This window comes from Lycorma delicatula, chromosome 4 (genome assembly GCF_047948215.1).
Source record: "Lycorma delicatula isolate Av1 chromosome 4, ASM4794821v1, whole genome shotgun sequence".
Taxonomy (NCBI): Eukaryota; Metazoa; Arthropoda; class Insecta; order Hemiptera; family Fulgoridae; genus Lycorma; species Lycorma delicatula.
Genome location: NC_134458.1, coordinates 203,426,266 through 203,450,744, shown reverse-complemented (window position 1 = coordinate 203,450,744; position 24,479 = coordinate 203,426,266). Strand labels below are relative to the sequence as shown.

Below are 24,479 nucleotides of genomic sequence, written 5' to 3'. Positions count from 1 at the left end.
GTTAAGGGTCTGCTGTATTAACTTTAGGTAAATACGTAAAATGCTTCAAGATTTATTTATATATATAAATAGAGAATAAATAAAATATACATGAATGCTTAATAATAAAAAAATAAAAATATATATTACCTTTAAAGTAAGATAAAATCCTCTCATAAATAGATGGCCCATAATATTAGCACATAACCGATTCATACCATTTTTTAAAACTTGCATATTATTAGCTTTTAATATAACCCATGTACTCGTTGATGTAAATGCTACCAGTGTATGCAAATGTATCAGTATTAAACGTGTATCAGTCGGAACATCAAGTTTTAAATCTTGTAAATAATCACAACATTTCCATAATATATCTTTAATATGTTTTATCCATGACAATGAGTAATCTTTATTTAATGCTACACCAACATAACTATACTTAGCATTATCAGATAGAAGGCTTGTAACTAAATACCTTTAAAATAAAATATATAATTAGTACATAATATAGAGAGAGATTATATGTATAATATATGATAATATGATTATATGTATAATATATGAGATTATATGATTATATGCAAATTTTAATGACACAATAACCGGTCAGCATAAAAGATCAAAACCATTAGATAGAGTTTGGTAACTAATGATCAGTCATCAAATTAGTGCTTTTCATGTAAAAAAACACATTAGTTTGAAACTACTGACCAACAGTTGGTTATTTATAAAGATTGGTTAACTAAACTTATAACATAATTCCAAATTACCTATAATATCCTATGTAAAAATAAATGCAATTACTGGACAGTAATCATACTTCAAATGAAGTATGATTGTTTATAACTAAATTTAGAAAGAGCTGATAAATGTTAAATATGTATTCTTTCAACAAACTGCATAAAAAAAAGCTTGTATAACTTTTTAATTATCTTATTATTGTTACAATCAAGAAAAATAATCAAACGAGAATAAATTAAAATAAAAAATGATATGATCATTACGTCCTACTGTAGCCAGTAGGACATATAAGTAGGTATTTTACGTTCAAATTCATATATTTATAGTTGTTTGCTATTAGAAAGGTTAATTCTTCTACAGTATTTTATAAATCCATTCTGAAACAAATATTTCTAAAAAAAAAAAAAAAAGACAAACTGACATATACAGTTATCTTTCATTGGGTGAAATATACACAGATTAAAGTCAAAGAATTTTTACTTTCAATAACAATTTCTGAAAAAATAAGACAAGTACATAATATGCACAATCTTTCTGTTGCAATAAATATATCAGGTAAACTCTTGTTTATTTTCCTTTGTTTGTTTTTTAAATGTTTTTTCCTTACTTTTGGTATGGATTCTCATATTTATATACCTAACAAATTCTTCCTTATTTATAGGTAAAAAAGAATAATTAAAAATGCAATCATATTATAATAATAATAATATAATAGTTACATTTCATATAAATAACTTTATTCTCAATTAAAAAAAATTACCTGCAGAGATTATCAAAACGTTCAGCATCTCTTTCTTTATTCCATACTAATAAAAATCTACAAACAACTTTATAAATTTTTATTGCTGGCTTTAACCGGGTTGTTTCATCTTTGAACTCGCTATCAAATTCATCTCTGTAAAAAAAAAAGATAGAAAACAAATATTGATCTAGTTGCACTTTCTGTCAGTATCATAAATATTTTTTTAAACAATTTAATTCAGAATAGCCCTTTCTACATTATGGCAAAAATAATGAATTCAACCAACTGACTGTTTTTATTTTTGTGTTATTTTATCAAATGAGTATCAAATCAATTTATTTGTTGTTTTTAAACTTTATTAAAATTAAAGTCTGATTACTTCTTCAGACAGAAAACCTTTCTTTTTCCTGTTTTGCCTCCGGTAATTACCTTTCAGATAATACTTCAGAGGATGATATGTATGAGTGTAGACAAAGTGTAGTCTTGTACAGTCTCAGTTTGACCATTCCTAAGATGTGTGTGGTTAATTGAAACCCAACCACCAAAGAACACTGGTATCCACGATCTAGTATTCAAACAGAAAACCTAACCTTCTTCAATTTAACCTAAAACTAAACTTCATGATGAGGAAACCTAATTACTATAACACCAAAGAACATCTACAAAGTTTTTTCAAATATATTCATAATTTTTATATTTTAAATGTAAATTCCTGTTTTAGTTTACAAATGTCAGAAAAAAGTAGGCAATTTGAAACAGATTAATTCTGCATCAGAAAAATAATTATATACATAAAAATAAACTAAAATGAAAAATAAATATATATTAGGAACATACAATTCAGTAATTTTAACAAATGTTAACTTCAATAGATATAATAAAAGGCAGTTATTAAAAAAAATAATGTAGTATTCAGAATAAGTGAAAACCCAGTTCTATGCAAAAGGAATATTTGTTTGCATTGGTCACATTAATGTTTATTATTGTTATTATTTAGTATCAATTATTTATTCTACTATTTTCTAAATGATGAAATTTAATTGCCAGTATTTTCTTTTTTCTATATGAAAAGTATTGGTATATTATTGCTACACTAAATATAAATTATGAATGATCATAACTGTTACGTTATAATAGTTTATTATTACTTTTAATAAAGCTAAATTTACTTAGAGCCATCTTTTTTTTTCTAGTTTCTAAATGGAAATTATATTTTATATTCTCTTCATTTAATAAAAATTAACTATGCTTAGTAGAAATAATAGATGCATAGTAAAAAATAATATCCCTGTTCATTATGTAAATTAAAGATACTGTTATGTAAGCATAGCTTGATTGCAAAGTTATTGTATATAACTATCAGATAATATATGTGATATGGCGAGCAATCAATATACCATTTGGAATAACACTGGATTCAATACATCCAGCTTCTTACGAAACTAAGATACCTGCACTTTAAATGTACTCTTCTAAACTTGTAGAAGAAATAATTTCAGTTTTAAAAAACTGTCTGAACAGAAAATTAAATAATTTCAAGTGATAATTTCTTTTTTAGTGAAATAATTTTTTTTTATTTAAAATATAATACTGCTAAAACTGAAAATAAAACAATTTATAGAATCCCAGTTTTTAATCCTGAGTTCTGGTAGAATATTTTAAGCCTCTGTGTGTTTTTTTCGTCTTGTCATTTGACTGTTTTGATGCAGCTCTCCAAGATTCCCTATCTAGTGCTAGTCATTTCATTTTGGTAAACCCCCTACATCCTACATCTCTAACTATTTGTTTTACATATTCCACTTGTTGCCTGCCTGCACAATTTTTTCCTTCTACCTCTCCCTCCAATATTAAAGCAACTATTCCAGGATGCCTTAATATGTGGCCTATAAGTCTGTCTCTTCTTTTAACTATATTTTTTCAAATGCTTCTTTCTTCATCGATTTGCTGCAACACCTCTTCATTTGTCACTTTATCCACCGATCTGATTTTTAACATTCTCCTATAGCACCACATTTCAAAAGCTTCTAATCTTTTCTTCTCAGGTACTCCGATCGTCCAAGTTTCACTTCCATATAAAGCTACGCTCCAAACATATACTTTCAAAAATATTTTCCTGACGTTTAAATTAATATTTGATGTAAACAAATTATATTTCTGACTGAAGGCTCATTTTGCCTGTGTTTTTTATCTGTATTTTATATCACTCCTGCTTCATCCATCTTTAGTAATTCTACTTCCCAAAGAACAAAATTCTTCTACCTCTATAATCTTTTCTCCTCCTATTTTAACATTCAGTGCTCAATCTTTGTTATTTCTACTACATTTCATTACTTTTGTTTTATTCTTGTTTATTTTCGTGAGGTAGTTCTTGCATAGGACTTCATCCATGCCATTCATTGTTCCTTCTAAATCCTTCATCCATGCCATTCATTGTTCCTTCTAAATTCTTTTTACTCTGGGCTAGAATTATTATATCATCAAATCATAGCATCTTTATGTTTTCACCTTGTACTGTTACTCCAGATCTAAATTGTTCTTTAACATCATTAACTGCTAGTTCTATGTAAGGATTAAAAAGTAACGGGGATAGGGAACATCCTTGTCAGACTCCCTTTCTTATTACGGCTTCTTTCTTATGCTCTTCAATTATTACTATTGCTGTTTGGTTCATGTAAATGTTAGCAATCGTTCTTCTATCTCTGTATTTGAACCCTAATTTTTTTTAAAATGCCAAACATTTTATTTCACTCCACGTTATCAAATGCCTTTTCTAGGTCTATAAATGTCAAGTATGTTGGTTTGTTTTTCTTTAATCTTCCTTCTACTATTAATCTGAGGCCTAAAATTGCTTACCTTGTCCCTACACTTTTCCTGAAACCAATTTGGTCTTCTCCTAACAGCTCTTACACTCGCCTCTCAATTCTCCTGTACAGAATTCTAGTTAAGATTTTTGATGCATGGCTAGCTTAGCTAATTGTTCTGCATTCTTCACATTTATCTGCTACTGCTTTCTTTGGTATCATGATTATAACACTCTTTTTGAAGTCTGATGGAACTTCCCCTTTTTCGTAAATATTACACACCAGTTTGTATAATTTATCAATCACTTCCTCACCAGCATTGCGCAGTAATTCTAAAGGTATTCCGTCTATTCCAGGAGCCTTTCTGCCATTTAAATCTTTTAATGCTCTCTTAAATTCAGATCTCAGTATTGTTTCTCCCATTTCATTCTCCTCAACTTCCTGTTCTTCCTCTATAACACGATTTTCTAATTCATTTCCTCCGTATAACTCTTCAATATATTCCACCCACCTATTTGCCTTTTATATTATAAATCAGTGTACCATCTTTGTTTTACACATTATTACATTTTAATTTATGTACCACAAAATTTTCTTTAACTTTCCTGTATACTCCGTCTATTTTAACAATGTTCATTTCTCTATCATTTCTGAATACTTTTCTTTAATCCACTCTTCTATTGCTAATTTGCACTTCCTGTTTGTAGTATTTCTTAATTGTCAATAGTTCCGTTTACTTTCTTCATCACTAGCATTCTTATATTTTCTACGTTCATCCATCAGCTGCAATATATTGTCTGAAATCCAAGGTTTTCTACCAGTTCTCTTTGTTCTGCCTAAGTTCGCTTCTGCTGATTTAAGAATTTCCATTTATACATTCTCCCATTCTTCTTCTACATTTTCTACCTTATCTTTTTTACTCAGACCTCTTGCAATGTCCTCCTCAAAATCTTCTTTACCTCCTCTTCCTCAAGCTTCTCTAAATTCCACCTATTCATCCGACACCTTTTCTTCAGGCTTTTAAACCCCAATCTACATTTCATTATCACTATATTATGGTCGCTATCAATGTCTGCTACAAGGTAAGTTTTGCAGTCAACAAATTGATTTCTAAATCCTTGTTTAACCAAGATATAATCTAAATGATACCTTGCACTATTACCTGGCTTTTTTCCATGTGTACATTCTTCTATTGTGATTTTTAAACTGGGTGTTGGCAATTACTAAATTATACTTCATGCAAAACTATAAGTCGGTCCTCCCTTTCATTCCTTTTGCCCAGCCTGTATTCACCCGCTATATTTCCTTCCTTGCCTTTTCCAGTGCTTGCATTCCAATCTCCAACTATTATAAAATTTTCATTTCCTTTTATGTGTTTAATTGCTTCATCAATTTCTTCGTATACACACTCTACATCATCATCATGGGCGCTTGTAGGCATATAGACAATCGTCGTTTTAGGTTTTAATTTTATCCTTATTACAATGATTCAATCGCTATGCATTTTGAGATACTCTACTCTCTTCCCTACCTTCTTGTTCATTACGAAACCTACTCCTGCCTCCCCATTATTTGAAGCTGAGTAAATTATTCTAGAATCACCTGACCAAAAGTTGTTTTCCTCTTCCCACCGAACCTCGCTAATTCCCGCTACATCTACATTTATCCTATCCATTTCCCTCTTTAAATTTTCTAACCTACCAACCTTTTTTAGACTGCTAACATTCCACACTCCGACTCGTAGAATGTAATTTTTTAAATTTCTGGTGACACCTTCCTTAGTAGTCCCCACCCGGAGATCCGAACAAGGGACTAGTTTACCTACGGAATATTTTACCAAGGAAGGTGCCTCCATCATTGCTATATGAAAATGCACAGAGGTACATTTTCTTGGAAAAAAAAAGCAGCTGTAGTTTTCCATTGCTTTCAGCTGTGCAGTACTCAGAGGACTGAGTGATACTGATATGGCCATTTAAGTCGTCCTGACCTATGCCCTAACAACTACTGAAAGAGCTGCTGCCCTCTTTCAGGAATCATTTTTTAGTCTGGCTCTCAACAGATACCTCTTCGATATGGTTGCACCTTCGATCCAGCTACTCTGTATCACTGAGCACTCAAGACCCCTCACCAACAGCAAGGTCTTATGATTCATAGAGAGAACGTTTGTGTGTATGCATAACTGAACATATTATAAATAAATACATAGCTGGTTTCATAATGTCATTAGTTTAACTACTGGGCACAGATTATAATAACTGTGTGTCCATCAGGTCTACTCGCATTCATTACATTTATTTTGTCAGCTGTACATCCACCATTTTTACATGGAATATTCATTATTTAATGGATACCATTATTTATTGCATTTTCAATTTTTGTACTGGTGTTTTCTACTTATACTGGTGTATAGCATCATCATAGTCATAAATTTCCAACTGAATTATCTCATCTGCATGACACTTCCCTTACACGGATAAAACTACCAGTTCATGGCAAATGTCCTAGCAAGTAAATGTCTTAGTATACCTATATACTACTTGTACCTATATACTATATTAATGAAGGAAATACCTAAAATCACAATTACTCTAGGTATTTTATAAAAAAAAAAAAAAAAAAAAAAACGTTGGTTTCATACAGCGATAAATACTTCCTTCATATACTTTAAATTGACTGGTACAGTAAAAGCGTAAAAGGTATCAAACTTTTTAATTAAATAACTGATTTATTTATTTTCTTTGGTTTGAGACAAAAATCAAAGAATTACAGAAACAAGCAGCTAAAAAATGAGACTTAAAATCTTTGAAAAACAAAAATCATGACCAACCTTAAGAACACACCAAAAAACATTTAGAAATCAATGATCAGAATATTGAGAAAATAAAACATTTTAAATATCAAGGAGAATGGATCAGTTGGAATTACACTGGAAAAGCACGCAATCGAATCCAGTATACATAAGATGGAACTCTTATTTTAGTTGACTAGACACAAATAATAAAAATTACTCTCCTGGAACACTAAAATTAAATATTACAATACAGTAATAAAACCAGAAGCCTTGTACATAACAGAAATTTTGGCACTGAACAAGAAAGGAATAAAAAGGTAATCTAAAAAAGAAAGAAAGAAAAATCATGTTCAAAAATACAAAATGATAAATCAATTCCCAATGAAGATCTGTACAATAAAATTGAAAGATTTTCAGACATAACTCGAAAAAAAAGAGTTAGCTTTTACAGTCACCTCTCCAGAATTAATAACAGATTTAAAAACAAATCTTTGGATTCCACAATTCTAGAAAAACCAAGAGCAAATGATTCAAGATCAAACAGAACTAAGCATAACAGAAAAAACTGTTAAAGACAGAGAAACAAACTAGGGAAATTATTAAAAAATGAGAACCAAAGATTCCAGGAGAACCCAAAGTCAAAACATGGACAACATACCAAAACAGAAGAACAAAAGAAGGGAAGTCGGAAAGAATAAATGTTTACTGGAAAAATATAAAAAAGAAGCTAGAATGTAAAAGAAGTAATAGATTTAAAATACAATAAGGTGGCAATTTAGAAAAAAAATAACTGATTTTATAAATAAGAATAAAAATCAGTAAATATATATAAAAGTAATAATATTTTTATCTTTTTTATGGAACTGAAGTGTGAAGTTTTGGCCACAAATGATTTTAAAATACACTAAAAACTTTGTACTCCGTTCAATCAGAAATTTTAAATGTAAACACACTTTAAATTTGCTGGACTGTTTGGAATAATTATATTAGGTAAAGCTTTTTGCTAGGAGGTTACTGTATTAAAAAAACAATATATGTTTTTGATTTTACAAGTTCTTGTATAATATACTGTTGTCACTTAATGTGTCAATAAGTAAGTTTCATGATGGACTATGTCACTGAACATTGAGTGGGTTAATTTTATTAAACAAACTTATTCTACTCAAGATTTTTATCCCTTTTTTTTTTATAACATATACACAGAAAACAAAGGCAACTTAATTACCTTCATTAAAAATTAATTACTAAAAAAATATGCACTTACAAAATTAATTTGCAAAACTTCTTACGAGCAATCCATCCTCTAAGATGTGCTTGTATTTTAATGACTGCTGCTTCTTTCTTCTTTTCAAACGCTCTTTCTTCTCTAGCAGCTTTAGTCTGTTCAAGGAAAGTACCTTTTGAAGATTCTGTCTGATACATATTACACGAGACAAATGTAAAAGTACACCGATGTATTGTGTTAAGAAATCTGAAAATAAAAACATTATTTTCAACTTTGGATTACAATTATTAAAAAATAGATGAAGGCAAGTATTAAACATATAATTTTTTTACAAGAAGTACCTTCTGCAAAGGCCATCAGACAGTAGTACAACTAATATAGAAAGTAATTCATTCAATATATATTCATATACATAAATAAAACGCATGTTGTAATACAGAAAAATGAAGGAATAGAAAAAAAACAAAAAATCTGAGATGTATGAAGAACTGTACAAATAAAGTAGAAATCATGACCAATAAAAATGGGAAAAAAATTAATTACTCTTAACAAACAGTTAAAGGAGGAACAACTTTATTTGAATCGGACAATGTCAAAAATAGAGAAAAGAAGAAAAAACAAAAATATGGAAACCGGAATAACTGATAACAGACCTGCCACTTGGCAGAACATTGCACAAAATAATTACAATGAATATATAAATAAATAAATATATATATATTTATTTATTTACATATTAATAAATACTTAAGTTTAAGCAGAGTATGGAAGGTGTGAAATAGGTTCATATTTCAACTTCACAAGAGCCTCAGTGGTTGCAAGCAATATGTGTAGCCAAGCATTATTGTGTTGCAGAATTATCAGCTAGGTAGATTGTTGAACATGACACACATCTCCTAAGGTGTTTCAATTTACAGTTGATCCAGCTTCCAAGCAGTAAGTGATGGGCAGATTTCACCACTGTCGACCATTGAGAGATTCATCCCCAATATTTGCTTTACCAGCATCTGATTCATGAAATTTTATTACTCCACTTATTCATAGTACTTTGATCAACATCTTCATCACCATAATTGGGTTTAAGACAACAATGACTGTTACTAGTGTTTACTTTTTCCACTGTTAAAAATTCAGTCACTGCAAGTTGATTTAGAAGCATTGACACAGTAGATGTACTCAACTCCATAACAATGGTGACAGAAAGAAAATGAAGAGCGTGGGTTAACGAGGTTTGAAATATTAGTTGTAGGGTATGAAACTATAGAATGACAGCACCTGTCACTTTGTGCGATATTTTTCTCTCTTGTTATGTTTCAGTGATGCACTAAATTTCAGCCACCCTTCATATATTGTACCTTTCCCAGGAGCTGCCTATTTCGAACATTCTGGAAAAAATCTCTTTCCATTTAGAACACATGCTCACAAACAACCTACAAACCCATAAATAATTTAATAGCAACACTAATGACCACTTGTTGCTCTGCAGCATTATTATTACAAAGCAATTTTATATATTTTAAAAAACTGGCTAAAAATCTAGTGGACCTATGCTTGCTTCTATCCAGAGTTATTATTATAAAATGTTATATATTTTAAAAAATCTGCTAAAACTTTATTTTGTTTAAAACAAGTTTCACCCCCAAACCCCTTGTTTTTCTCTTTCCTTTCCTACCACAGGTAAAAAGGTAAACTGCATGCTCAGAACCTATTTACAGTCTGTCCAAATGTTCTACTGGACAGATTTTTTTTTTATTATTGGAGTGGTCCACAGATATGTTATTAAGCATTGATGGACCTTCAAACTCATTTTCCTGTGATTAATAACTTTGGAAAGTTCCTCAATTAAGTAATAAATGAGGATTTTTGCATAAATTCTTTGAGGATTTTTTCATATATATTTTTCTGCAGATGCACTTTTCTGTTTACCTATGAAATCCAATTAAAATGATTAAAAGTACTGAATTTTCCAGTTTACATCAAATAAAACTTCAACTCATTCTTAGCAATAAAAATATGAAAAAAATATAAATATTAGTAAAACTGTAAAGTTAAGAACCAGAATCATAACTAACATCAAAAACAAAAAGTTGAGATACTATAATAAAGACAACTAGCGGCTTAAATGTAATTAATTAGATTATTACCTGTGGATATCTGTAAAAATACGAATGTCGAGTAAATTTTTCAAAAAATAATTCAAAACCAGGGAACCATTTTAAAGTTTATATAGTGAATTTGAAACAATGAAATTTCGAACTACATAATATGAACAATAATTTCTACAATACTTACAATTACGCAATATCAACAAATAATATTATCTATTTCTTCCAATAAAACAATAAATAAATGACAGTTGACATTGTCAACCAAGAAAAAGTAAACAACTGTAAAGGTATTTAACATCGTATGCCAACGTCAAAAATGGTAATAAATTACAAATACATATCAACAACTTTCATAGGTAATGTGAGTTAAATTCATATATTACATATTAAACTGTTCGTAAATAAGTAAGGGCATATAACCTACACAACCTACATAACCTGCTAATCGGCCACTGATAATTTGACCTTCTCTCTAGTTACAGTATAGCTGATTAAAATAAAAAAAATACTTAATATTTGTTCTACTTGTGTAACTTTAGCATTTTAAATATAAAACAAAATAAAACTTAAATAACGCACTATTATCCTTTCTACGAGTCAACTTACTACATTACGAATGCATAACGATAGTCGTGCTACAATAAATGCTAATGATATTAACATAATTTTATTGTATGCTAAGAATTTAATCTGATACTATTATTATCCCAGAGTAGAATAATATTATTAAACTTTAGGAATTAATTGAAAGCAACTAAATTTACCAAGTTAGTTTAAAAACAAAAATATTGGCTAACCTGATCTTGTCACGTGTGTGAGTTACGTCAGCCGCAATGGATGCCAGAGGCAGGTATCGTTATTTAGTTAATCGTGTGGTTTGCCCCTGTTGTGACGTGTTAGGTGGATTTTATACTTACTCATGCCAGCACAGAAGTTCGTAGATAAACATTCTTTAAAAATATTAAACATGGAACCATCAGGTATTCCGACTAATAATTCTCATCAACATTTGATGAATGGTGATGACTGTGACAGTGTTGACGCTATTGTGCCACCGTTATCAGCTGACGGAAACGACTCATCTCCTCACATGATTGGCGGTAAACAAAATCATATTACTGGTCGCGACTGGTTAACTGTTGCTGTATTGTGCTTCGTGAATTTAATTAACTACATGGACAGATATACTATTGCTGGTAAGATGTAATTTTTTTCTATTTATTTTTTTTTGCAGTGATTGAAAGATAAAATTAATACTAGAACAAACAAGCATGTTCGAGTCGATAAGAATTTGTACGCAAACAGATTGTTTACATTTTATTTAACGTTTAATATCATTTATTTATATGAAATTAATAAATGAACAAGTTTATTTAAGACTGTTAGTTTTATTTATTTATTGAGAAAAACTTTGAAATATAATTTTTATTGAACGTATATTAATTTATTTTATTTCCGTTGAATTAAAATTATTGCATGAATTAGATTGTCTAAACAAGCTCTATAACGTTTGATCAAGAAACAACAGCAACCACTTCTTATTATTATCAAACACTATTTAGTATATTGCAGAAGTTGCATCGTTTATTCGTTCCCTTAATACCCGTATTTTTCAACATGTTATATTGTAAATTATGGAATCGTCACAAATTTTACTCCAGCGCTAACGCATCAATATACTTGTATAATCAAATATCATCTATGTTTATTCGATTATAAAAACCTTTAAAACGTTAAAAAAATTACACGTTAATTAAAATTTGGTCCTTGTTTGTTTTAATTCTTAAAGCAAGTTAAAAATGTTTTTGCGATATGTGATTAGTGTTTGGTCTAGCAGTAATTTTTTGGCGTCATCATTTTTGCCCAGTTGTAGTTACAAATTTAGTATTTAATCCATTATTAATAACAAGCTTTAACTAACTGTTGTTTGTTACACTAAATTAGTGAGGGTTGGTTTAATCCATTAAATATTCTTTTCCAAGAAATGAGAAAGAAACGCCGGTTATGAAAAAAATTGTAATCTCTTGCCCGTTAATTATACGCTCCACGTACTCATTACTGGTATATTCTCCTGACATAAGCAGTTGTTAGAAGGTCAAAACTATTATATTGATGAGTTATTTAACAGTACTATGATAAATACATAAAGAAAAAAATTTGTAATCATTAGAATTCAAAAGAAAAAGATTGTAATTATTTATGAAATAATTGTTAATGTTTGTTAACCGAATCACGAATTAAAAAATTTGTTTATTGTGAAAAAACGTTTTACCAATTTCTTAAAGCGTATCTGAATATCTATATTAACTTTTATTATTGTTTTAATAATCCTTTTATTTTTACGGTGAATTTTATTACATTATTTCTTTTTTATATTTTTAATATTTAAAAAAAGTTGTTTTAAAGGTTTCTTTTAGTTGTATTTAACATAGTATATATTTTATTTCGTATAGTATTTAATTTCATATTTTTACTGTCCGTTTTTTATTGCAGCAACTTGTGAGGAATCCCATATATATTTACATCAAGGCATAGTTTTATCATTGCCGTATATAATTTCTAAAGAAATAATACTGAAACGGATTACCTTTTCTTTCTTGTTTTTTCTATTTTTTACCCACCTAAGAAGTTTTTCTCATAAATGCAACTACAGTACGTAATAGATATCCAAGAACTTATTTGTTGTGAAATACTCGGGGTTGAGGTTGTATTATTTATGTTTTAAATGTTCTTTTTTATTTACGTATTATTATATAATTACTCATGACATTTGAGGAAAACCAAACTGTAATATGTGTACAGTTTATTTACAATGATATGCGCTTAATTCAGTATAGTAATATTTAAAATTTGTAAACTAGCCTTTTGGTGTTTAAAAAAAAAATCTTTATAATAAATCGATTGCAGTTTTAGATTACATTTCGAGATACAATGGGGTTTTTTTTTACTGTGATCGATTCATTAAGAAGCAGTGTGTGCTATAGGTTACTTTATTTCTTTTTCCTGTTTAGCCTCCGCTAATTACCTTTCAGATTATACTTCAGAGGATGATATATATGAGTGTAGTCTTGTACAATCTCAGTTCGACCATTCCTGAGATGTGTGGTTAATTGAAACCCAACCACCAAAGAACACCGGTGTCCACGATCTAGTATTCAAATCCGTATAAAAATAACTGACTTTATAGTACTTGAACGCTTGGTATAGGTTACTTTCTTTCTTTTTCCTGTTTAGCCTTCGGTCACTACCGTTCAGGTAATACTTCAGAGGATGAATGAGGATGATATGTATGAGTGTAAATGAAGTGTAGTCTTGTACATTCTCAGTTCGACCATTTCTGAGATGTGTGGTTAATTGAAACCCAGCCACCAAAGAACACCGATATCCACGATCTAGTATTCAAGTCCGCGTAAAAATAACTGGCTTTACTAGGACTTGAACGCTGGAACTCTCGACTTCCAAATCAGTTGATTTGGGAAGACGCGTTCACCACTAGACCAACCCGGTGGGTTTGGTATAGGTTACTGACATACGTTAACATTACGCTGTCTAACCTTGTAAAAAATTATACTAAAGTTGTTTTTAGTGCTCTAATGTACAATGTTTTTATTTATACAAACGTATAAAAATAACCTTTTGTTTTTTCTAACTAATTTTCATTAGATGATACGAGTTCAACGTCAGCATACAAAGGTAAACAAAATTTTACATTTTTTATTGAACATTTTGTAAAATAAGTTGATTAGTTAAATTTTTCTGTGATTTGTTGAAAAATAATTATTACATAGTGTCCATACCGATTTGGGGTTCTGAATTCGACTTAAGATAATCCTCTTGTAATAAAACAGACATTGATTTGAATGAAGATATTGGCACACTGTTATTTACGTTGTTTTTTTTTTAAATTAAAATTAGCCTCCGGAACCACCGTAAGATGTTATCCTCATTCATCCTCTGAAGTAATCTTCAGAGGATGATATGTATGAATAAATGAAGTATAGTCTTTCTTGTACAGTCTCAGCTCGACTATTCCTGAGATGTGTGGTTATTTGAAACCCAACTACCGAAGAACACCCACCGTATCCACGATCTAGAATTAAAATCTGTATAAAAGTAACTGCCTTTAATAGGATTTGAACCTTAGTACTGTCGACTCTAGACTAACCCGGTGGGTTCGGTGATGTTTCCTATACTGGGCGTCTTCCTCCGGGTTGTAGACTGTCTATTAACGTGATATAGGTACATACGAGTATATTATTAGAATCTATTCTTATTTAATCGTTCAATTTACACATCAACTGTAATATATTTAATGATCTTACTTTTCATGTGTTTGTTTATTCATTTACAATCGTTATCACTAGATGATGTTTAATTACAGTTGTATGTGTGTATTTTTACCAGCTTTTCGAAAAAAAAGTACGGTGTTACTTCTTTTAAAGTCGCACTGTAGGATTGGGGGTGAAATTGAATTTTCTTTAGGTGTTAGGTTTGAAGAATACGAAAATACCATCCACTTAAAATGTTATTCCCTTTTATGTGTAGAGATATATATATGTATATATACATATACATAAGTCTATGTATAAAATTTGTGGCTCGAAAATTTCCAAAACTAGATCTAGTAGTTTTGGAAATTTTATTTTAGCTATTAAAGAAAAAAGAAATTAAGCCACACTGAAGATAAACTAGTTTGTCAGAGAGAAATTTAACCGTATTCTTAAGTCGTACGAGAGTTGGGATATTCCTATATACTGCTTTTTTTTTCTTTTTTTATACGTTTCAGTGCAGTGTTAAATTTGTTTTTTTATAAAAGTTAAAATCGTTTTTAATTTTTGGATTGCAATGCACTGTATTATGAAATATTTAATATGCATAAATAAAATTTTATTGAAACTGTAAAATTACCGCTTAACCTATAATTTTTAACTTACAGAAAAAAGCGTTTTAAAATTTATAGTTTTTTGAATTTATTTATTTCTAAATTCAAAATACAATATTTTGTATTATCTCAATTTATTTAAAAATTTGGATTGCCTTTTCCGAAGGCAGTTATTTCTTTTTCACTAATTATAGTTAAAACTGTAAAAAAGTATATTACACAAATATATATATTTTTTTAATAAATACATAGCCTGTCGGATTTAAAGTAGTTCTTGAAATACTTTACATTGTTTCAATCATCATTCACGTTTATGAATTTTTTTTACTCTTGTTTTGCAGCACGTTCATTGCTTTATTTATTTATTTTCTTTGTTATATAGTTATTTTACAGATAAATGCAAACTGTGGATGTTTTGCAATTTATACTTTTTTTAGCAGAGAATATTAAATTGTATTTTTTTTATTATAGTGCTTACGATGTGTCTCAGGTTATTTTTTAATTCTTCCTGTAGAAATTTGTTTTTCCTAAAATACAAATAGTTGCTTTAAAGTACGAAAATTAAAATTAAAAAAAAAAATGTTAGCTATCTGTGAATGCGAAAAAAACATGTCGATAATTAACATTAATAAAGATAATTAATTCGGGAATTAATTTATTAATTAAGATAATGAATCGAGCCGTTAGATGCGTGTGACACTATTTGTTTGTAATATTGATTGGAAAGTAGCTGATGACATTTTAATATCCTTTAAAGGAATTTAGTGTTTATCGTAAATAATTAATTAGTGAGCAGATTATCAAGTCAAAAAATACGGAAGATTTTCAAGTTTGTATATTTAGTTTGATCCCTTGTAATTCGACTTATGCTTCCTGAACTAATCTGGATGAAACCTATTGAGTTTTCAAGAAATTGTTAATGAAAAATAGTTTTTAACACACAATCACTTTTGTAACACATGTTATAAAAGTGTTATAGAATACCATTAAAATAAAACACATGTTTACCTGTTGTATCGGTATAGTGTTTTGTTAGTGTTAGTTCGATTATACTCTTATTTTTGAAGTTAAAAGCTAAATTTTGTCGGGAGAGAACCTAGTCTCCTTATTAGAGATCGGCTACAGTCACAAAAAGCTACCGTTAACCGGAGGAAACATTACCAAATTTTCCCACACGCCCGATTGTTACTTGCCTCAGCCTGTCTATCCATTCAATCGGAAATCGTTTATGGCTTACTGCTCTTATTGTGTGAGAAATATGTTACTTGTACGCAGTCCGTCCATTACGACTCGTGTAATTCTAGCTCTTTATTCCCGTTCAACGTGTTATTTTGAAAAATATAGGAGTTATTATTAACAAGAATATGGAGTATCATACATGTCGCAATATTTTTGTATTCCCTAATACTTGTCTTAAAAGACTTGCAGATGTGCAGAGTCGCTTAAAAAAATTAAAATAGATAAAAATTTGTGTTCTGATTGCGTACACAAAACGCTTCGTAGTCCAAACTGTGCCTTCATTTGGCCGCTTTAAACGTTTAAACGGCGCTGCGGCCGGAAGAATTTTGTAATAAAATGATTTTTTCATAAGAGGAGAATTTGTAACATATTTTTTTAAATCTTTTTTTTACGTATTTTCTTATACGGATCTATATTTGGTTCATTAATTATTAAATAAGCGACGAATAGATATAGAAGTTTTGGAAATGTCTTCATTTTTAAAATCCGTTTATATCCACAAAATATAGTTTTCTTTCAGATTTTTGTAAAATTGTGAATTTATTTCTATATTGGAGAGTTGCATTTTTTAATTTTTTTTTTTTATGCTTGTTAAAAAAAATGAAGATATATATTGCTTTTAAAGGTAAAACTGTTGCATGATAATTATGCACTTTTTGCATATAGAAGTAACCTGAAGTGCTTATTTATCAGCTGTAATTTAATTTTAAATTTCTGATTTTATTATAATAGGTGATTTATACGACTTGTTTACGGTAACTTGAAACTTTAAAATGAATGTTTTATAAAATTTATATTATTCTTATTGTGTTATTTTCTTTATACAATTACTTTATTTTTAAATACCGTTTATATTGTTTTAATTAAATTGTAAGGTTTTTTATTGAATATTACCGAAGTACTTTAGTAATAAACATTTGTATTACTTTTAACACTAATTACATTTTTATTTTAACACTAATCAGTCGTTAGTAATAACAATATTTTTTTATGCATATGTTCTTTATAATATTAAATAGTAGCAAGAATACACAAATATCTTCTTATTAACGAGCTACGACGAGAGAAGTGTTAAATCGTTTATGGTCGTAATAACAATGATAGTGTAGTTAAAACATCTGTCCTCAAAAAAAGTATTTGTAATTTTTTTTGTTTATTTACTTTAATTTTGATTTTTACGGATTATAGTTCTTAAATTTCTTTTGTTTTATTTGTAAAATTCCGTGTATATATATATATATATTAAACATATGTAATATTTCCTATTAAGCATATACACATTTTTAAAAGTATATAACATTTTATTTCACTAATAACTTCTGATTTTTTTCATATATTTTTTTATATTATTATTGAATAATTATTTATTGTATTTTTTTTTACAATTACGGGTTAATAGTTATTAATAAATTAATATATTTAATTTTAAAAAAAGCTACTTACGTATTAACGCCACCGCAGCTACAGCTTTATTTAAAAACAATCGGATTTCGGTGGAAAATGAACGCTAACCTTGACTAATTAACACCGTAATTTTTTGAGTAATTATTGCAATTATTTAAATAATCAAAACACTCCTGTTAATTAGTCAAGGTTAGCGAGCGAAGCGAGCGTAGGTTAAGTTTGGTTAAATTATATTTATAAAATAAATAAATATAAATAACCATTTATTAAAATTAATAAAGAGACTGGTCATTTTCCACCGAAATCCGATTGTTTTTAAATAAAGCTGTAGCTGCGGTGGCGTTAATACGTAAGTACCAAAAAAAAAGAAGTGTGAGTGAGTTCGTCATGATTCTGGTGAGGTATGTCTTTTGTATCAGTGCCGATTAACAACGCGACCATATCTATACAACAGTAGTGTCACCGTATAATTACTCCTATAGTAGTAATGTAATCGAACGTTTATATAACATATGTCTTCTCAGTTGTATTAAGAATCTTGTTCTTTTCATATGCTCACTCTTTTGTTCTCGTGTTCAAACTTTTGTACTTTTGTGTTTCTGTTACTTATTTATTTACTTCACTGTTATTTAAAGTTAATATAATGCAATTTTTTTAAGTTAACTGAAATGTGAGTGTAGTGTATTCCTAGATTTGTGTCTGTAGGACTTAAGTTAAACCATTATTTTGAAAACATGTCATACTGATTCGACTGATAATAGTACACGATTACTGATATCCCCTCCGAATAAAAGGCCGCTACAAAAACTCTTACATTGTGCGGAAAAATACATCATTATAAATGCCTACAAAACAAATTTCAGAGTAATTCTACGGCGTTTGTAAAATTGATGTCGTTAATAAAATTGCTAACAAAAGTGGAAGTTGTGCTGCTTCAGTGTATAAAGTGATTAGCTAGTATTTATTACCTAATGAATTACGGTCTCCGGAGAAAACAAAATCCCGCAGATCAATTGAAGAAAAAGTTGAGAATTTCGTTAAAAAGCGATCCGTAAAAAGCACACAAATTTTATTTTCTAAACGAACTGCCTACAATAGAAAAAGTGTTACGAGTTGTAAAAGACGATAATAGTCTATCAGATTACCGCAAACAACTTTTTATAAATCTTTAAAAACTATGAATTTTAAATAGGAAAAACGAGGCCGGGAAAGTGCTTTAATTGACAAGGATGATGTCATCATATAGCGAAGACATTATTTCATTGAAATAAAGGAAATCAGGTAAGAGACCGTAGAATATACTCGTATTATATGGATGAAACTTGGGTCGACGAAGGCCACACGAAAAGTTTCGTTTGGAAAGATAAAGCTGCGAATTCGTCAAAAGAAACCTTTCTGTGGACTTATCAACCGGTAATAAGTCTCCATCGGATAAAGGTAGGCGTCTCATAATTACGCATATCGGCAGTGTTAGCGGGATTGTCAACGGTAGTCTCTGGATTTTTGAATCTAAATCTACAGGAAACTACCATAAAGCGATGAACGCACGTTTTTTGAGAAATGGTTTAACGATGTGTTACCTCTTCTGTAAGATGATTCGGTTATTTTCTTAGACAACGCCCATTATAATTCATAAAAAAAGGAAAAAATCCAGCCGTATCTTTGAAAAAGAATATCAGAGTGCGGCCTAGTTCAAAAGGAGTGATTTTTGAAGAGGATGAACTCTTCCAATCATCGCAAAGGGTTTCACATATTAAAAAGTAATTTTAATGGGCATAAAATTGAGCAAGATCTAGTGTTAAAACCGTGCTTCGATTACCTCCCTATCGTTATGAACTCGATCCGATTCATTTAATTTGGGGACAAATCAAAAGTTAAGTAGCGTCAGAAAATACTGCTTTTAAGACATGTCATGTTAAAAATTTATGCTTAAAAACCATCGGTAAGACGACCAGCAGGATTGGAAAAACTAAACTCAAAGCACCTTTTTGTGTTTGCTATCAACTTAAACTACACATAGTAATTGAAAATTTGTTAATCTAAAAAAAATAATTCTGACTGTTTCTTAATAATTACGCTTCTTTAACGTTCCACCGATTACGTCTATGTCGTTGAATGTTTACAACTTAAGCCGCTTCTTAATAAGAATAAAAATCGAATGATTTATTTTATTATCCTTATTTTTCTATTAAATTATGCAATTTCATTAACGAAACTTGGATCTTTTTTAAAGGGCAATAATTTTAATACTATGGTATAATGCGCCCTGTGAACATGTCCGCAATCTGATCAGCGCTACGCCGTCACTTTTATTAAAAAAAAAAAAATAAATACATTTTTTTCTAACGCAGAACCGTTCTTATTGTTTTATTTATTTGTATTTATGTATAGCTTTATTTTTATATTTGAATTAATCAACACTATTAGATATTTTATTTGACCTAATTTACGGTTACCCAAATTTTCCTATTCATTATTTTAAGCAATTTTTAATTAATATACTGGGGGGTGGGAAATATAAATTAGGCAATGTTTTCAATAATTTTTTTAAAGAAAGATTAATGAAAATCATTTCGACAATTCAAAGAGATTGTTGCAGTATACAGTGATGCAATGCAGGACGGTTTATAGTCTATGAATGGCGCCTGCTTGGGCGGTGTGATTTCTATTACAGTGTGCGTCATAGTTTTAAAAATGTTATCCTTTAACGGAAAAATTCCAAAATTATTATTTAAAAAAATGTATTTTTGACTAGTTTTTTACTAATTCAACTTATTTGTTTTGTGGGCAAAAAAATGCAATAATATACTCTATTAGCACAGCATTTTAATTTACTTTTATTCATTTCGTCAAATTTGAGTATTCGACTCATAATCGTAAGTACGATTATATTAACAGAGTGACATATTTGATGATTCGCCTAGTGAGATCTTCTATTTGTTCACGTCCCGAACGTGTTGATGCTTGACAACTCGTGAAAAAATAAGTGTTCCTATGTTCCAAAATTACGTTGTGCCAGGAAATAACTTACGTAATGCGGACACGAAATTGTTTTGAAGATCTCGGATAACCGAGAACGACTGCGTTGTAACTAAAGGGAATCCCGATTTGACGTTCAACTGCGTCCGATTACATTATTGCAAGGTTCCAAACTAAGTCTGGCCAAATTTTGTTAATTATATGTTTGTGGAGTTTTGAAATAACGTCGAGTTAAATTATCCACTATACATTTTTGTTGACCACAGCGATTATCTGCGAGCGGTATGCGCGAATATACTGTTGAATGATAACGTATGATTATTGGTTAAATAAAACAAAATACGATTCGGCAGAATACCGAGCAATGCGTTTTTGTCGGGGATCTGCCGCAAAACAAGCGAGTGTTTTATGTTCGCTGTTGCTAATCAAATGCGGATTGGTTACTGCCACTCGATTTCATCGCACATGTTTCTTTAATTATTTTAGATCATTGGCCGGTCTACACGGAATACAAAATTTGAATTATGTACACAGCACTGTTAACTACTCAATATTTTATAGATCCAATTACTGGGGCGCATACCCAGAATGTTGAAAGGCTGTGGCGAATAGCAGCAAATTATCTTCGTCGAAAAAGCGGCATAAATTTATTAGATAGCTATTTATGCAAATCTCTATGGCGCCATAAAGTAGAAGTTGAGGTTCGGAATCCGTTCTAGTCCATTCTGGAAGACATTGCCGCTTTTTGGCCTGTACCGTAACTCACTTTGGATTTTCGTGAACACGATAAATATCAATTTCATACTCTAATGTACTGTTTATTAAAAAAATAAATGTCACAAAAATTCATTGAAAAAACTGCAGGAAGAATAACAAAAAACAATGGCACGAGGAAAAATGATAGATTAATTAGTAAGCTGTTAAATGGGAATTTTCGGAATCTTTTTATCCGTTTTATTGACTAAAGTTGAATTGAATTAAAAATACATTTAACAAAATAAAACTATAGAAGTGAAATTTTATAGTAGACAGAAAATTGATCGGAGTAATAAAATAACCAAACCAACCTTGATCCTTTTACATTACTATGAAGCTTCAAATTCATCGAAGATGTAATTGCTTAAATTCAACATGAGGAAGTATGTATACACCTATCGTGTAGAATTTAGATACTGAAAGTTATTTTACGTATTTACTCGAAACAAACAATTTTATAAAGTTAGTGTGATTTCTTACATTTAGATAATTATTAATTTAAAAATATGTATATTTTTTAGTAAAAATGACTGGTTCTAGTCATAGTCTGTCGTAAAAAAAAATTATAAAATTTTAAAGGAAGAGTAGATGTTCACATCCCATCCTCTTGTGTTTATTCAGAGAATGACGAGATTTTTTATTGTTTCATCTTAAAACGTTTTCCCTTGTTCATTTTTTAGTATACCTTTTTTTCTTTTTAATTCTCAATTTATCCTTTACTAATTAAATTTAGTGTTATATCTTTCAACGCTGTTTTATATAATTTTGGTGTCTTTTTAGTTCTACATTATTTTAAAATTTTACGTTAAAGAATGCGAATGTCGATTTTTTCTTTTAATTATATGCAAATGTTAATGCTAAAAGAACACGTGAATTAAGAGATTAATATTGAGCAAAATCTTTTCTTAATCTGACAGCATTTAAATTGTAGCTGTTGTTCCTATTTTTATCAAAGGCACAATCATAGTAAATTAATGAAATTTCATTTTTTATCGATGATAGTAAAAGTTGTAATAATTACATTAACTTATGTTTTACAAAAATAAAGCGTTTCGATTTTTTCTTTTCGTTAACTTAATGTCTAATTTTTATCCTTATTACGGGTTTATTAGTCTTTCTTTCTTTTTCCTGTTTAGCCTCCGGTAACTACCGTTTAGATAATTCTTCAGAGGATGAATGAGGATGATATGTATGAGTGTAAATGAAGTGTAGTCTTGTACATTCTCAGTTCGACCGTTCCTGAGATGTGTGGTTAATTGAAACCCAACCACCAAAGAACACCGGTATCCACGATATAGTATTCCAATCCGTTTAAAAATAACTGGCTTTTCTAGGACTTGAACGCTGCAACTCTCGACTTCCAAATCATCTGATTTAGGAAGACGCGTTAACCACTAGACCAACCCGGTGGGTGGGTTTATTAGTCTAAATGCCTTTTAAATCACGGTATTTTAAATTAGTTGAACGTTGTTTTTTTTTTTTTTTTGGTGTTAATAAAGAGTAGGTCTATTTATAAACTGGATTTGTTTGTAGATTGGATAACTTCTGTACTGATGACAAACGGGTTTATCTACGCTTTAGATCTACCTGCAGCCTCTATTTTAAGATACAGGTTATTTATTTGTGTGTTTTTTAGAATTAATTTAAAATCTTTTTAATTTTATTATATATTTTAAAGTGAAAATAATTGTTTCATCGTATCTTGATTATAGGAAAGAAATTACCATTTAATGTTATTACATCATAGATAATTTAATTCTTGTAAAATTAATGATTTAATCGGATTAGAAAGTTATTTTTTTATATTTCTTTAATAACAGTTTTAATGTTAATTTTAAATTTTATATGTAATTATTTGTCAAAAATTATTTCATAATAAAAGTAATTAATCTTAGTTAATATTAATTTACACTGTAAACAAACAATTTAAAGTATTTTTTATTTTTTGTTTGAGTGATTGATTTTATACGAGGTGCGACAATTAAGTAATGAGACTGATGTGAAAAAAAATGTTGCTTACCGTTTTAGTCATGTTTAGTGTTGTCTCCTTCAAAGTAGTTCCCCTCTGATTGCACACACTTATTCCAGTGCTTCTGCCATTGATGGTAAAATTTCTGGAACTCATCTTCTATAATAACCTCCAAGACAAGACCCTCGTCACACCTTTTTGGACATCTTGTGTTGTTTGAAAATGGTGTCCCTTGACCGCCATTTTGACTCTTGGAAATAGAAAAAAGTCGCACGGAGCGATATCTGGTGAATAAGGTGGTTGTGGTAGTACTGAATTTGTTTTGAGGTTAAAAATTGCTGTACTGACAGAGCAGTATGGGATGGCGCATTATCGTGATGCAGAATCCAATTATCAGCAATGTTGGCACGGACACGAAGAACTCGTTTGCGAAGTCTTTCTAAAATTTCTTTGTAGAAATATTGGTTAAGTGTTTGTCCAGGAGGCACCCACTCTTTATGAACAATTCCCTTGGAATCGAAGAAGCACGCATTTCACTTTTCACTTTAACATGCGACCTTTTTTTGGTCTTGGTGATCAAACTGGTGACCTTTGAGCACCATTGCGAACTTTGGCGTTTTGTCTCTGGATCGTATTGACAAAACCAACCTTCATCGCCAGTGATAACGCGACTCAACAAATCTGGATTGATTTCCGTTTGCTCTTAACAGATCGGCTACCACATTTTTCCGTGTTTCTCGCTGTTGTTGTGTGAGATTTTTGGGGACCATTTTTGCACAAATCTTTCTCATACCAAGATCTTCAGTTAATACTCGTATTAGAGGAACCGTTTCTCGATTGATGTTGAGTTCTTCTGCAAT

At 29.8% G+C, this 24,479-nt stretch overlaps 2 protein-coding genes across 6 annotated transcripts in view; one reads left to right on the top strand and one right to left on the bottom strand.

Moving 5' to 3' along the window:
• LOC142324227 (ubiquitin-protein ligase E3B) overlaps positions 1-11,325 on the bottom strand; it is a 90,349-nt gene extending 79,024 nt beyond the window's left edge. For 2 of the 4 annotated variants that reach the window (XM_075365054.1, XM_075365057.1), the window contains exons 1-4: positions 10,575-10,842; positions 8,322-8,528; positions 1,484-1,618; positions 130-457 (exon numbers count right to left, since the gene is read on the bottom strand). In XM_075365054.1, the coding sequence (XP_075221169.1) occupies positions 130-457; positions 1,484-1,618; positions 8,322-8,479 (621 nt within the window). In that variant the 5' untranslated portion in view covers positions 8,480-8,528; positions 10,575-10,842. Of the gene's footprint in view, positions 1-129; positions 458-1,483; positions 1,619-8,321; positions 8,529-10,426; positions 10,546-10,574; positions 10,843-11,187 lie in introns of those variants that run through there. The other 2 variants (XM_075365055.1, XM_075365056.1) reach the window with 2 other exon arrangements.
• The window catches only part of spin (lysolipid transporter protein spinster), a 273,536-nt gene continuing 260,366 nt past the window's right edge, over positions 11,310-24,479 (top strand). For both annotated transcript variants that reach the window (XM_075365058.1, XM_075365059.1), the window contains exon 1: positions 11,310-11,586. In XM_075365058.1, the coding sequence (XP_075221173.1) occupies positions 11,310-11,586 (277 nt within the window). The remainder of the gene's footprint in view (positions 11,587-24,479) is intronic.